The sequence below is a fragment of the Brassica oleracea genome, unplaced genomic scaffold (genome assembly GCF_000695525.1).
Source record: "Brassica oleracea var. oleracea cultivar TO1000 unplaced genomic scaffold, BOL UnpScaffold01284, whole genome shotgun sequence".
Lineage (NCBI taxonomy): Eukaryota > Viridiplantae > Streptophyta > Magnoliopsida > Brassicales > Brassicaceae > Brassica > Brassica oleracea.
The window spans coordinates 1-15,130 of record NW_013617830.1 but is presented as its reverse complement, the minus strand read 5'-3'; the positions used below and the strand labels follow the sequence as shown (position 1 = coordinate 15,130).

The window sequence follows — 15,130 nt, the reverse complement described above, 5'->3', positions numbered from 1 at the left end:
AAAGAACTGGTATTTTGTTGTATCGCAGGAATTTAAATAAGGGCAAAATATTATACCCGTAGAAATAATAACACTGATAGAGAGAGAGAGAGAGTGGTAGAAATAATAACACTGATATAGAGAGAGAGAGTGTTTCTTATTAAGGAGAAGATAAGAGTTTTCGGTGTATATTATAAACGATCGAATCGATCGTTTATATAGAAGTTAAAAAGTAGGATTTTACTGTGCAAATAGTGCAGCGGACTCCACGTCTTTTTATATTTTCAACGAAAACGGCTCCTCCCTTTTCTTTTGACTTTCGTAACAATTCTTTTATAAAAGGGGCTCCGCAATTCCAAAATTATGTAAAACCTCAAACTAACATACGCATGATTTGTCCTTACATGCCCAAGCACATAAAAGCATCATCGCGTAGCAATACATTTTGCGCTAACCATCACAATAAACTGAACATATAGACTACATATATTCACATTTGATCGTGATCCAACTACACCTCAGATTAAAAAAACATACCAAATCCGACCAATTCTTGTCAAATCAACCACAATCCATATATTGCATTGTTCATTAGTCTACCTGGTTGAGAAACATTTTCGATAATAACAATAGAAGACAGGTGTGTGCACATTTTTTCGTACAAGAGTTTTTTTTCATTTTTTGTAACTTGCTTTCGACGTACAAGAGGTTGTGTTCATGTTTAATCTCGTATCACATTTCGTCCACCAAATCAGTTCAAATCTAACATATATATCTAAGAAAAAAACTTAAATCCCTCCTTGAAAAATAATGGAGAAGAAAATAAGAACCAGGAAAATACAAAGATAGTCTGATTTTACAATTACACCCCAGAGTAATGTGATCCCTAACAATTCCCATATGATTAAAATAATAATAAAGGATAACAATAACCATAATAACAAAAGAAAAGTTTTTAAGAGTTGTTCATCACTTGATTTATATTTAGTCTTCATTTGCTGCTACTGCATCATCCCCAGCTGCAAAAGACAAGACAAAACCATTAGTGTTGGCAACTCAATCATCATATCATTGTCCAAAATAACCAGTATTTTGCCTGATTCCTCATCAAACATTTTGTAAAGTCTCTTGTAAGTGTAATGGGAGGGGTAGATAGGATAACAGTCCTAACAGGCTCGGCCCGGTCCATTCTAAACCAGGTAGGTGTTATCCCTGGTTTTTAACAATTTATTTAAAACCATCCCTAACTAAGCATGTTGGCCCCTTGACCAATGAGTATGAACGGGTTAGCTACAGTGGGGTTGTGATTAGTTCATTATAGGTAAGACTGGTCTTTGGGGATTACCGGAGTTGTCGTCAGGGTGATAATCTTTAGGATTGTTCTCCATGCATTTAATCAAGAACTTGAAAGTCTCAACCTCGCAAGGGATGGTGAGCGCACCGCTCTGATCAAACCCAAACTCTTCCTCTGCCTTTTCAAGCAACACCTTGAACAAAGAGTGGCTAAGATAAGTTGTCGGTATGATAAACCTCCTTAGCTCCGGTCCAACATAAACCGCAAGATACCCTTTGGGAACATCAGCGGGAGGCTCAGGGCTTTGGCAGTTTTCCTCATCCGAGTCACAATTCTTGACGGAAAATAGCCTCTTGTTGATAACCGGTGAGATCATTGCCGCCGCTTGCTTTCCAGCTGCCAATGGAGCGATATCTGACTTGGGACCTATGGTTGCAGTTTGCCATTTCTGTAGAATCTCCTTTAGTCTCACAATCTGCCTGATTCCGCTTAACTTTGCCGCATTGTTTTCATCCATCTGCCCTGCCTAAGTAATATTAAAGAACAGTAATGTTTTCTTCAATGAGGTATGGAGCGTCTCATAAGATCTTCTTCTTTCCCTGTAGCTGCATTAACGATATAAGTAAACTTTATCAAAAAAATGAATAAACACATTACTCAGACAAAAAATCCTTCTATTGTAATCAAGATTATAAAACTAGAAAAAGAAACTTGTAAAGAGAAATAAAAATCAATTTGAATCATTAGTAATGCGCTCCTTGTTAGTATATATTTGTGAAAAAAGCAAAGTGAATAGTATGTATCATCAACCAAAGCAGGGACCCACATTCACACAGAAACACAGTCCAAAGCAGTATTTTTCAAGAAGGAATGTTTTATCTCAGATTCCGTGCAAATCTAAAACATTAGTGTAAAGTACATGGAATCTGCAGCACGAAGTGCTAGAGGGAACTCCCAAACCCATATAGTATTAGATCAATGTCAAGAACATCATCAAATCCATAATAAGTTTTTATACAATTTTGCTCACTTTACCTAAAAAAGTTTTCAGCAAACTCAACAGATCCACCTATATTTATAACGCACGATTGATGTTCATTGGCAAAAAAATGAATCCAGATTAGATCAGGATCTACTAAATCAAAATTTTCTCAAAAAAAATAGAAACAAATCTCAAAATGTTTTACATATGTGTATGTGCATTATATAAATCGTTAACCTGAAGAGGAAAACGAATTGAATCACTCTTAGCTATATGTGGAAACGATGAGGAACAACCATGCAAAGAGAAAAAGAGGGGTCTCCCAAAGATTTCTTTCTTTCTTTTTCTGTGGCTTCTTCTTTTTTAGGTTTTTTTTTCCGTTCCAATACTGGGAAGCTCAAACGATGATGAGGAAGGATGTATATATTCAAGTTCTGTAACCAAAACTTAAAAAAACAAATAAAAATCAGAATTAAAAATTAATAGAATCTAAAATTTATTTGGTGGGGGCAAAACGAATAGAGAAGCGAATTTTGGGAGATCAGGAACTGGAGATTGGCTTTTTTGGGATTTATAGTTTTTTCAGTTCATTGATTCTCTCTTGCACATAAGATTTTTAGTGGCTTTCCCGTCACTTTCGGCTTTTCAGGTTCTTCTGTTTTCTCACGTTCTCTACGCCGAAAGTTAGTTTATTTACATATTAATCGCTTATTTGATTTGCCAACTTATCCCTCTACTTCATCGCAATTAAAATAATTACAAATTATTATGAGATGCACTTGACATATATCATTAATGAAGTTGCATGATATCCATTTGATTATAGAGCTCTGTGGTGTCTGGTCATTGCAGCTAGCTTGTTTAGCTAATTTAGCACTACTAGTATCCTTAGTAATTGGTTTGAAAGAAAGATTACAAGTAGCAGAGACTCTGAAAATGTCTTGCAAATAATTTCTTGTTAAAATATGCCTCCAACTCTGTATTTCTTCTTTGACTCGGTTATACTCTTTAACAGTTTATACATTGATTTCAGTTCTTCACAGAATAAAACGTCTGTATAGCCGAGCATGCAGAGATTAATTGTTGCTTGTTTTAGTGTTTCTCCTCAACCTCTAAAGACGTTTGTTTGGATAGATGGTCAAGTGATCAGCATGTTTAAATATATACACAACAACAATATTGATCAACATGATCAAGTGCTTGCTGAGAGGTACAAGGAACATTGATTATTTTGGCGTTGACAATTAATCAGAAAAGGATGATCTCTAGCTAGTACTGAAGATTCTTTGTTAGTATTTGATGCCTCCAGGCTCCATCCATTACAATGGTTTTGCTAATAATTACTTCCGGGATGGACCACCTCTTGATGTGACGCACTTAAATATTTTTAGGCAACCATGTGATACACTTAAGGTGTTCACATTATTCTAATATTATATATCTGGTAGTAATAAGATGATTAACTTAAAATAATATGAAGTTAAATATTGTGTAATACAATTACTAGACAAGAACAATGTTGTAAAAATCGCTAGGCGGTAACTAGACGCTTTATAGAGGACTAGCGACTAGGCGGATTATTCGGGGCCTAGGCGAGGTCTAGGCGTTAGAAAATTGTTGATTTATTTTATATATTTTATACATTTGTATAACATATTTTAGTTTTTAAGTTTAATTATAAAATTATTGTGATGAGTTATCAAAATTAGATATACAAAACAGAAGAAAGTAGACAAATTTGTAGATTTGTAATAATATTATTGCTTTATTTAACATATATAGACAATTTTAGATCGATTTAAACCAATTTTAACTGATTTAGAACAGTTTAAACCAATTTGAATCATATAAATCGGTATAAATCGGATTTTAAGAAAATCGTTTCGGATAGGACCGAGTTGCTGCCTAGACGGGGGCCTAGGCGCCGCCTAGACCGATTTTTAGAACCCTGGACAAGAACATGGTTTCTACTTAAGTGTATATTATACGATTGCGAACAATATTTTGCGGAGTATTATGGATGGATTTTGCAATATCTTCTCACATGTACCGTGTTTAAATTCGCAAGTGTCTCATAATTAGTTTATTGACCCTAAATATATATAAAATGAAACCCTCTGTATTAGGCTATTAGCTTGTTGGTTTGTGCTTTAGATCGAATAGTACTCTGGTGGCCGAGCTAAAATGATCTCTTTTCGTACGAGTTTATGCATTATACATATGATATATATAACTAATTTCCTATGGGAACATAGAAAAGGCTTCATCTTCTCCCAAGCACGCAAATCGAGGTCGCTATCTCCGCCATGGATTCCGATGCCGGTGAGCTAGAGCGCCATGGATTCCGACGCCGGCAGCTCTATAGCTCACCGGCATCGTAGTGTCTCCTCTCCGTCTCTCTATTTTAGTTTCCTCTATGCTTCTTTTGTTGATTTTCTCCAAGTTTGTGTCTTGAACTTGGGTTTCTTTAGCTCCACTTTTGTCCATGGCCGTGCAAACCGTCGTCAGTGCCATATCCAAGCTAGTTGGCTCTTGTTTCTCACTTGCAGTCCATCTCTGTTTGTCATAGCTGCAATATTACTAGATCTGACTTTTGTTTACTGTGCTGATACTGCTATATCTTCTCCCACAAACGTACAACTATCAGATCTGTGGCTTTCTTCGTCCTCTTGGGCGTTGACCTCTCTCTCTACAGGGAAAATTTTGAGATGTGGTGAACAAGGCTTCCCTATTTCTGCTTCCCGAGATTCATCCGTCAGATCTATGGGCCTTGGTGGCTCTGAACTCTATTCTTCAATTTCCACGGTGAATCTACTCTTGTCGGAAGTCCTAAAGATCCATCTCCTCCTACTGACAGTACCGTTCACAACAATTACGAAGCCCGGTGTTTGCTTTTACTTTCATAGCAGGACAGATTCAGGTGACAAACAGCTTAACTCTGGTTTCATTAACGCTCTTTGGTTCCGATACAGTAATATTGGCGTCGAGAGTCTCTTGGCCACTGGTTCTGCCTTTCAGAAAAATCTCGTCAAACTGCTGCGTTGTTTCACCGGTGTAAAGGTGGCTCGGTCTTATTCATTTGCTCTCCACCGTCAATGTTGGAACGAGGTACCTTATCAGTTAGCTTTAATTCAAATATCTCCAGTGCGTCAATTGCTATATATTTTGATCTCAAGACAAGGTTCAGTATCATTTCCAAATCTGAGTCTCTCAAAGCTCCAAACAAATAGTCCTTTAAAATTATCCTTTGTGTATAAGTTTATTTAAACTTCCTCTCGACAGGGCCGAGAGAGATCTTTCTTCACATCCTCCTTCTCAAAGGAGATAATTGTTCCACCAAAATCTCTTTTTGTAAGAGGTGATTATCTCCCGGTAATCAAAACCGGACAAAGTTACCAATTTCCAAACCGTTTGCCATCTTGTGTGAAGGTCCACTTGGGGCCGGTAGATGCAACGATTCTCATTCAGTTAAGAGTCAAGATTTTGGACAGTGTTGCGACGTCACTTGTATGTGTGACTAATCGTTTGTTATTTGAAGATTTGGAAGTGCAGTTTGAGTCTTTGTTGGTTTGGATCGTAAGTGGCAACTTCAATATCTTGCATAACATTTTATCAAACTTTTTAAGTTTGTGTCTCTATCCTTATATTCCCTTGAACTATATGTCGGGGTTTCAGTTTATCTGCTCGCACATCGTGGTTTGTACGATGTTGCTATTTCTGTTGTAACCGTTTGACTTTAGCAATGAAGAAGTTTGTGCACAAAAAAAAAAATATAACTAGTTTCCTTCAGGACTATCATATAGTATGCCATTATAAAATTTTAATTTAGACAACTTTATTCTGATCCATCTTTATATAGCTGTACAATAATGTTTGAACTGTTTTATGTATAAATTGTTATTGTTTTCTTGTTGCATGAATTAATTAGTTTGAGGGCATGGACTCAATCGGTTTTCTTAACGTTTTAAAATAGTAACTTGTTTTCTTTCTTTTTTTGTAAATCAAACTTTTAAATCATAGGAAAAACTTAAGGTTCATACATTAATCCTAGAGCCTGTTTGGCAATAGAGTCAGCTCTATTATTATCAGCTCTAGGGATATGCTTAAACTGAATAGCAATAAATTTATGGAAGAAGAGATAAATGTCATTGAGAATTCCAGCGATCTCTAGGTTTCTTCCTTTCTTTTTCACCAACTTGATGAGGGTTAAAGAATCAGAGTAGACACAGAGAGCGGTAATTCCACGAGTGTTGGCAGAGATCATGGCTGCTCGAAGAGCCAAAGTTTCCGCAATAAGGGGCGACGCCACAAAAGGGGAGGTCGCTGAATATGTTGTGGTAGATCCAGAATCATCGATGATCCAACCGAGTCCAGCGCGTTTCGACAAAGGGTTCCAAGCTGCATCTGTATACATGCAAGCTTGAGATGGGTCGTTGATCGGATCCTGGGCGATACTAGGGTATCCGGTTTGGGGTTTTGGGTGAGGGAGTTGAGCTAAAGACCAATCTCGTGCTTCCTTGATTGCTTTCGATAGGGTTTCCATCGGTGAGAATGTTCAACTTTGGAAGGTCAATTGGTTTCTGGAGATCAAAAGGTTCCAGCAGATCCATGCCGGTAGAGTTCCTGGTCCCAAACCAATCGGTGGCAGTGATGGGATTCTTCTAATGAGGTCGAGACTAGTAGTTGTGTTGAGTATAAGGTCCAGGGTTACAGGGGTACCAAGCGGCGCCAAGCTCCATACTTCTTTGGAGAATTCACATGTGAAAATCATGTGTAAGATCGTTTCAACTTCAGGACAGCGAGGGCATTGGCTTGAGATTGGGATGTTCCTGATTGCAAACTGTTCTCCCACTGGTAATCCATCGTGTAGTGAGTTCTAGAGGAAGACTTTAATCTTCTCTGAGGTTTTGAGATCCCATACGTTTGCAAACCAATCAAGGGAGGCCTCAGGGGTTACTGGTTCCACCAGAGACAGGCTTTCAGATTGAGCATTGTAGCCAGATTTCGTGGAGTAGTCACCTGAGGCTGTTTTGAGCCAGACCAGTTCATCAGAGGCGTTACACAGAGAAGGTTTGATCTGGAGCACCTGGTACTTGTGGAAAGGGAGGACTAGCTCCAGTTTCCAGTGATCCCAATCAGGGGATCCTTCGAGCATCAAATTAGCCACTTGGATATCTTTGAACTCATCAGGGGCGGGTCCATAAGGGCGAAGTTGCTCAGTTGACGATAACCAGGGGCCGTTCCATACGTTGCTAGATGAGCCTGAACCAACTACCCATCCCAGGTGCTTAATCAACAAGTCTCTTCCAATGAGAACACTCCTCCATCCATGAGAGGAGGCTTTAGTTGGTTTTACTGACAAAAAACTTTCTTCTGTGCAGTATTTCCCTAAGAGACATCAAGCTAGCAGACAAGACAGATTCCTCAGTATTCTCCAGCCGATCTTAGCTAGAAGAGCATCATTAAAGGTAGAGATGTCCTTAAATCTTAAACCACCAAGCTTCTTCGGTCTTGCCATGTTTTTCCAGGAGATCCAAGACATTTTTCTTGTTTCAGGTGCAGAATCCCACCAGAATCTAGTCAATATAGATTGGATTTGGGCACAGAGTGATCGGGGAAGTTTGAAGCACGACATTGCATGTGTGGGCATGGAGGCAAGGACTGTTCTCAGCATAATCATCTTACCGGCTCGCGAGAGGAATTTTGTGGACCAGCTGATAGATTTCAGTTTGATGCGACCCACTATACCGGCGAAGATGTCCTTTTTACGTCTACCAAACTGCTCTGGCAGTCCTAGGTACTTTCCAAAGCCCCCATCATTTTTGATTCCAAATGTTTGCTTGATTTGGTCTTTTCTTGCCTGACTGGTTTTGCGGGAGAATGAGATAGCTGACTTCTAGGTATTAATCAGTTGACCTGACTATGTTGCGTAGGTCGATAGGATCTTGTTTAGCACATGAGCATTACTTGCATTAGCCTTACAAAAGAACATAGTATCATCTGCAAAAAGCAGATGATTTATGCACGGGGAGCCTGTCGCTAGTTTGATTCCCTTGAACTTCCCATTAGATTGACCCAAAATGCAGAGGCTTGATAAAAGTTTACTGCAGAGGATAAATAGGTAAGGGGATAGGGGGTCACCCTGTCTGATACCTCTGCCTGGCTTGACATGTCCTCTTGTTGCATCATTGATAATGAACGCATAGCAGACTGTAGACACGCATTGCATAATCCAATTTGTCCAAGTAGTATGAAACCCAAGCCGTAGGAGTGTAGATTTGATGAAATCTCATTCTAGCCTATCATAGGCTTTACTCATATCGGTCTTGATGGCCATATAGCAATGTCTTTGAGCTTTTGATTTCTTCAGATAGTGTAGTATCTCGTGGGTTATTAAGACATTATCTGAAATGGCTCGCTTTGGTACAAGTGCAGATTGGGTTTCAGTTATGAGGTTCTCAAGGAGAGGTTGGAGACGCTTCGTGAGGATTTTTGAGATGACTTTGTAACTCACATTGCACAGAGCAATGAGCCTGTAGTCAGCAACAGATTTAGGGCTGGTAACCTTTGGGATGAGCCACAGGTGAGTTTCATTTGATGTTCTTTGCATTACACCAGTGATGAAAAACTCTTGCACTTCTTTAATAACATCTTGACCCACTATGTTCCAGTTTGACTGGAAGAAACATGCTGAAAAGCCATCGGGTCCCGGTGCCTTTCCAGGGTGAATGGAGAAAAGGGCCTCCTTTATCTCTTTTGCCTCAGGTAACTTTATAAGTCTCTCGTTAGTTTCCTCTGAGATTCTCGGGGCTATTGCTTCACTTATAACACTCTCCATTATGCCATTGTCTCTCTCCACTGGTGTGAATATATTCTTGAAATAGTTTTCCAGTGTAACTGTTATCTCTTCTTCTGTGTAAACTGGACTGCCATCTGTTATTTCTAAAACATAGAATTTGTTTAGGAATTTTCTCTTCTTTGTAGATGCATGAAAGAAACCTGTGTTTCTGTCCCCCAAATTAAGCCATAATTTTCTGCTTCTTTGCTGCCAATATTCCTCTTCTCGCTTATAGGCGGCATGTAGTTCATCAGTTAGGCTTTTGAGACGGTTTTCATCAGGGTTTGCATCCGACATTAGTTGATCGATTTGTTGCTTCAGACTTTCCAAGTTGGTTTTGTTTTCAGCTTGTTGTGCCTTGGACCATTTGATGATAACTGTTCTGCACTTATCAATCTTTAGCTTGACTCTTGATTATGCATATTCTGTCCAGGTGTCCTCAATGAGTTTCTGCACTTTCTCGTTCTTGCTTAGACATCGATTATATCTGAAAATACCTTCTTTTTTTTCTTGCGTAGGGGCTCAAAGAAGGTTATAAGGGGTCTATGGTCTGAGCTTTCAAAGCGGAGGTACTCACATCTCCCTGAGGGGTAGAGTTCAGCCCAAGAGCTATTGGAGAGGGCCCTATCTAGTCGGCATTTGACGTTAAAATCACCTCTCTTCCCTCTCCAAGATAGACAGTTACCTGTATGTTGAAGGTCATAAAGGTCACCTTCAGATAAGAAGGTTCTGAAGTCATCAAAGGATTTTTCAGAACGTGGAAGGCCTCCCTCTTTCTCGCAATTACCTGTAAGGTCGTTGAAATCTCCAGAGATAAACCAGGGGCATTTCTGATCAGAGCTAGAGCCGTCAGATAGTCCCAGGTCTGTTTTCTTTTCTTTTTTATCTGGATTTTCATACACGAATGTAGCATAGCTCAGGTTTCCTTCATAGCTAATGCGAGTGTCGAAATAAATTTTGCAGGAGGAGATTATCTCTAGATCAATGCCATCTTTCCAGAGTAGAGCTAAGCCTCCTCCAGCAACTCCATGTGGAGGTATGGTTTTAAGGTTTGAGAGTCTGAGTTTTTCTAGCTTCTTAGCAACCACATTATGGGGATTTTTGGTCTCTTAAAGGAAAATAATATTTGGGTCTACTTTTTACAGATGTCCCCGAGACGACGAACTGTCCAGGGGTTCCCCACCCCTTGGCAGTTCCAGCATACTATCTTTAAGGAAGAGGAGAGGACGGATTCCGAAAATCCGCTCCTTGCCTTCGTTGTGATGCAGAGAGAGAGGGAATTGAAGGTTTCACAGTTCTTCTTCTGAGGGTTACAGCAGTTCCTGCTCTACCAGTTTTACCACGAGAGGTTGCTTCTGAAAGAGAGGCTGAATTAGGGGTTTTTTTTCCTTGAGGGAGAGGGTTGGGACTTTGTGATTTTTCTTCTTCTCGCTCCAACTCCCAAGAAGCTGAGGGGGGATGCTACAATATTTCTTCTGCCCGGGGGTCTTCCTGGCTTTCGCTTGGTAGCTGCAGCTTGTGGAATAGGTGAGGGTATCATAGGTTCTTCCTCATCCTCTAGAATTGGACCGAGACGCAACATTGCTGGCACTCGAGGTGGAGTATGAGCTGGGCTCAAGTTAATAGTGATGTATTCACTCTTAGGTACCATTGGTCTTTGATTTTCCTTGATCATATTTGCTGCAGTTTCCTCTACTTCTCATGATTCTTCAGTATGTCTAAACCATTCTTTTCTGGCTGCACTTTCGTTTGGATCAGGGCAGTTTGTGTAACGAGACATAGCTTCACGCACTTCTAATATGGCTTCAGTTAAAGCTTCATTCGGTACTTCAAAATGCGGAGGATTCAGAGGGGGAAGTGATGACTCTGTTCCTTCGATATGCATTTGATTCTCTTCTCTGTCAGTCCTGGGGTTTGGCGGTTTCTCAATCCAGACTGATCTAGAAGGTCCACTTTTATGGGTGGAGAGGGAGTGAGATCTGTTGGACCTGCTTGGATCAGGTCTCCTATATTCCCTTGAATGACCAGAGGTAGCTAATTCTAGCACACGAGGGCTGTAGTAGTTTGAGCGGTCACTGCAGGAGTAGGGGAGTACCGGTGGTTTACTCCGTCTGATTGGTGATCTCTTTCCATGCTCAGCAGGGTGTGAGGGATGTTGTCTAGCATATCTTCTTTCATCATCTCTTGTATGGTGATCAAATTGGTATTCTCCTCTTGTTTGGGTTCTCTGGTTGGAGTGGGAATTGTTGTGGGTTCGAGAGATTGGTTGGTTTGACTTATATCTATTCTCTTGGTGGGAGTGGGGCAAGCGCTCCGTCCCTTTCTCCAGCTCTGATACATAAGGGGTGTTGTCCACGGCGAGAGGACAGTCTTGGGCTTCATGGTCGAGCATACCACAAGAGGTGCAGTGTCTTTCAAGCTTTTCATAGACAAGTGTGACCATTGCTTCCTCCCCTGAGTCAAAATCAAGAGTAGCCGTCTTGATAAGGGGTTTAAGACCATCAATACGTTCTCTCATACGAGCTTTAGTTGCGGTGATTTCTACTGACTCTCTGATGCCAATATTGTCCGCTAGAGAGGTTAGGGCCACATCTGACCGGAGGTGGAGAGGTATACCCTGGACTTGGATCCAGAACGGTATTAGGTTCGAGAATGTGGGGGCGCTTGAAAGTTCCGAGCGTTACAATATTATCATCCAACGGGCAAAGTGATAGGGTCGATTTTCTAGGACTTTCAGGAGGTCTCTTTCAGAAGCAAATTGGAACTGGAAGCAGCCTTGGCCTAGTTCTGCACCCACAGGAGTGACTTCGACTTTCCAGTGTTCCGTAAAGAAAGGTATGAGAGACCACAACTTCTGGACCTTTGGATTTGTGACTCTTCCTACCAGTGTGAGAGCGTGCTTCTTTATGAGTTCAGAGTTATCCACAGCCGGGATTCTGATTCAAGTGGCTCTTAGAGGTTCCGGGGGAGCAGCCAACCCTTTTCCTTTCTCAGTATACGAGAGTCTTCTACTCATGGTTCTTAGGTTATGGTGAAGGAGGCTTGAGGCGTAGTGGTTTGACAGGGAGAAGGTTCACTGGGTACAATCCGGGGTTTGCGTTTTCTGGAGGGTAGCTTAAGATGAGGAGTCAGTCTTCTGCGAGGTGAATGGACAAAGAATCGAAGAGCTCTCGAATTTGAGTATCAGGGAGATCTCCGAAGCACAGAGTAAACCTTTACAAGTTTTAGATTCAAGAGATAAGGTCCAGTAACCACTGGGTAATAAGAGTTTGTAGAGGGCAGCTACGGTCTTCAGTTTTGGCTCCAAATCAGAGCGGCTTCTTCATATAACTGGTGATGCATCCTCCTTGTAGCTTCAGCTTCCCGGTCTGGCGGTTTTGTGCGGCAACGGCGGTCCCTCCGACCTGGGTCGGGGGAAGAACCCGGTGGGTTTTGCTGCAAGGTAGAGTATTATCCAGCAGATACTTCTTTAACAAGGAACAATTTGAAAAAAGGTCGTCGAAAGCAGGTGTAGCAGGTTCCAAACAGGAAATAACACCCCGGATAAAGGAGGGTGGCCCCTCACTCAGAAAGTCAAAGACCTTTCTCGCTTACGGTGCATGAGAGCGTTTTTTCCGCATTTTGACTAAATAGTTTTAGTAACAAGGGTGCAACCGTGCAAGTGGTGATGAGGACTGGTGGCGATTACACATTAAACAAGAGGAAAATATAGCATGATTATGCATTTCTTCAGCTAGCAATCAACCAAAACAACCAAGATCAAAGGTTCATCCGTCAACACAAATATTGGTACTATTTAAGATATCTCTATATATATAATATATGAATATCTGAAGATTTTAAGATAAAAACTAGAAAACTATTGATACTATTTAAGATATAGAATATATGAATACAGTGATGGGCGATATATCCTCCACCTAGTATTGTTGCATGCGTAGGACATGCACAATCGTAAGCAGAAAAAGAAAGCCATGCAATACTCTAAATAGTTTCTAAAAACAACATCCCAGATCTTATATTATTCATTTTTGAGGTCCAAGTTAACTCAACCATTTGTTGTTATATGTTGCTTATATTGTTTTATATTATGAGGGCCAGCGAACCCGATGAGGAATAAGTATTTGGCTGTGCGCATCTTTCTTGAAAACAAAGCATCTTCCTTCTCGATTCTCAGCATCTACGAAATATTCACACTTCCACTTGACAAGATCCAACGGCTTAGCGTTCCTCTCTCTTCATCAGACAGTCCAGGTTTTAAATTCCCTCCACTGTCTCTCTTACTACCTTTTATATAAACCACCTAACCAATCACCTCTCCGCTTATCATCAAGGCAAAAAAAAAATGGCCACTTTGGTTTCTCCATTAGAAGCGTTGGCTTTCGAATACGTTAGCTTCGGTGTTCTCGCCGTCATCAACAATGTGTGGACATGGATCGCTGTCGTGACGGCAGCTGTCAGTTTCTGGAGGATGAGAGTCACCACCATTGGAGACGACGGCCGTCGTCATGGATGTGGATTGTTAGAGGAACAAACCGCCTCGAAAACTGAACAAGAACGACAAGCAGTAGCTGGTCCGGTTAAAGAAACGGCGGCGGCTCGAGTGGAGGAAGCGTTGGTTATGAAAACGGAGGTTTGGGAGACGTTAATGTGCGATGACGGAGTGACAAAAGGGAAGATGACTATGTACTACGAGGTAAACGTTGACGGAGGGAGGGATGTTGACGAAGACGGAGAGTTAACGTCCGCTGTTAACTATGGATGTGGTTCGGGTGATTGTGGAGAGTGGTGGGAGAGATGGGAAAGAGTGGTGAAGATGAGAAATGGTGATGAAGATTGGTACCGTTACGTGGACTTGATGGTGATAAACGGAAGTGTCGTAAGATTATGGGATGACAAAAGGAGCCTGTAACGGCGGAAGGTGTTTACTACATGATTAGATACTTCAAACCTTGTTGGTTTAAAGTATATTATTTTTGGTCGATTATTTTTGCAATTTGTAGATAATTTCTCCTGAACAAGACCAGGAGCTCTTGAATTAGAATAAATCAGTATCAACTGTTTAAGCCCACCTAAACTTGACTACACTTATACACTTTCACTCGTAAAAAACTCGACTACATACATACATGGTTTGGTTCGTGTTGGTATAGTGTTGCATTGCAACATTCCTCTGAAACAAGAAAATATGGAAAGCAAATAAAAATAAAGGTATTATAGTATGCGTATTTTCAATTTTTAGTTGAGTTATTCTTGGGTTCACCTCATAGGTGAACCTCTAGGTTCACCTTCCAATATGATTTCATTATTTCAATTTCGATATCTTTTAAAAAAGGAAACAAAATATTATCAAGTTATATTATGTTTTTAAAATTAAAAAAGTTAAAAAAATAGCAGTTACAGAAAAAAGAATTAAAAAATCTTTTTAACGTCGTCAGCAAAACACTAAACCCGAAATCCTAAACCCTAAACCTTTGGGTAAACCTAAACCCTTGGGTAAATCCTAAACCCTTGGATAAACTCTAAACCCTTGGATAAACCCTAAACCCTTGGATAAATCCTAAACTCTAAATAAAAACACTAAACCCTAAAACCCTAAACCCTAAATCATAAACCCTAAACCCTTGAGCGTTTTAGTGTTTAGTGATTTTGATTTAGAGTTTAAGATTTATCCTAGAGTTTAGGGTTTACCCAAGGGTTTAGGGTTTAGGATTTAGGGTTTAAATGTTTTGCTGACGACGTTAAAAATATTTTTTTTTGTAATTACTACTATTTTTTATTTATTTCTTTTTACCTTTTAATTTAAAAAAAATAATATAATTTGACAATATTTTGTTTCCTTTTTTAAAAGATATCGAATATGAAATAACACAATCTTATTGGTTGGTGAAACTAGAGGTTCACCCTATAGGGTTAACCCAAGAATAAGTCTTTTTAGTTGAGGTATTGATAAATCCAACTCACGTACCATTACTTTTCAGTGACAAAGAAAAACGTACTTAAAAGATAAACTACATCATAAACTTACAACATAAAG

The 15,130-nt window shown here is 40.0% G+C and overlaps 3 protein-coding genes across 3 annotated transcripts; 1 reads left to right on the top strand and 2 right to left on the bottom strand.

Moving 5' to 3' along the window:
- Positions 1 to 779: 779 nt before the first annotated feature.
- Positions 780 to 2,810, bottom strand: LOC106321175 (auxin-responsive protein SAUR71-like). Its single transcript, XM_013759486.1, has 3 exons — positions 2,493 to 2,810; positions 1,325 to 1,878; positions 780 to 998 (listed from the first exon to the last, which is right to left on the bottom strand). The coding sequence occupies exons 2-3, from the start codon at positions 1,788 to 1,790 to the stop codon at positions 964 to 966; spliced, it is 501 nt and encodes a 166-aa protein (XP_013614940.1). The 5' UTR covers positions 1,791 to 1,878; positions 2,493 to 2,810; the 3' UTR covers positions 780 to 963.
- A 3,472-nt stretch (positions 2,811 to 6,282) lies between these two features.
- LOC106321174 lies at positions 6,283 to 6,798 on the bottom strand. The gene has a single exon (XM_013759485.1). It carries the CDS (start codon positions 6,796 to 6,798, stop codon positions 6,283 to 6,285), a length of 516 nt encoding a protein of 171 aa, XP_013614939.1.
- A 6,487-nt stretch (positions 6,799 to 13,285) lies between these two features.
- Positions 13,286 to 14,158, top strand: LOC106321176. Its single transcript, XM_013759488.1, has 2 exons — positions 13,286 to 13,347; positions 13,428 to 14,158. Exon 2 carries the CDS (start codon positions 13,439 to 13,441, stop codon positions 14,003 to 14,005), a length of 567 nt encoding a protein of 188 aa, XP_013614942.1. The 5' UTR covers positions 13,286 to 13,347; positions 13,428 to 13,438; the 3' UTR covers positions 14,006 to 14,158.
- Positions 14,159 to 15,130: the final 972 nt, after the last annotated feature.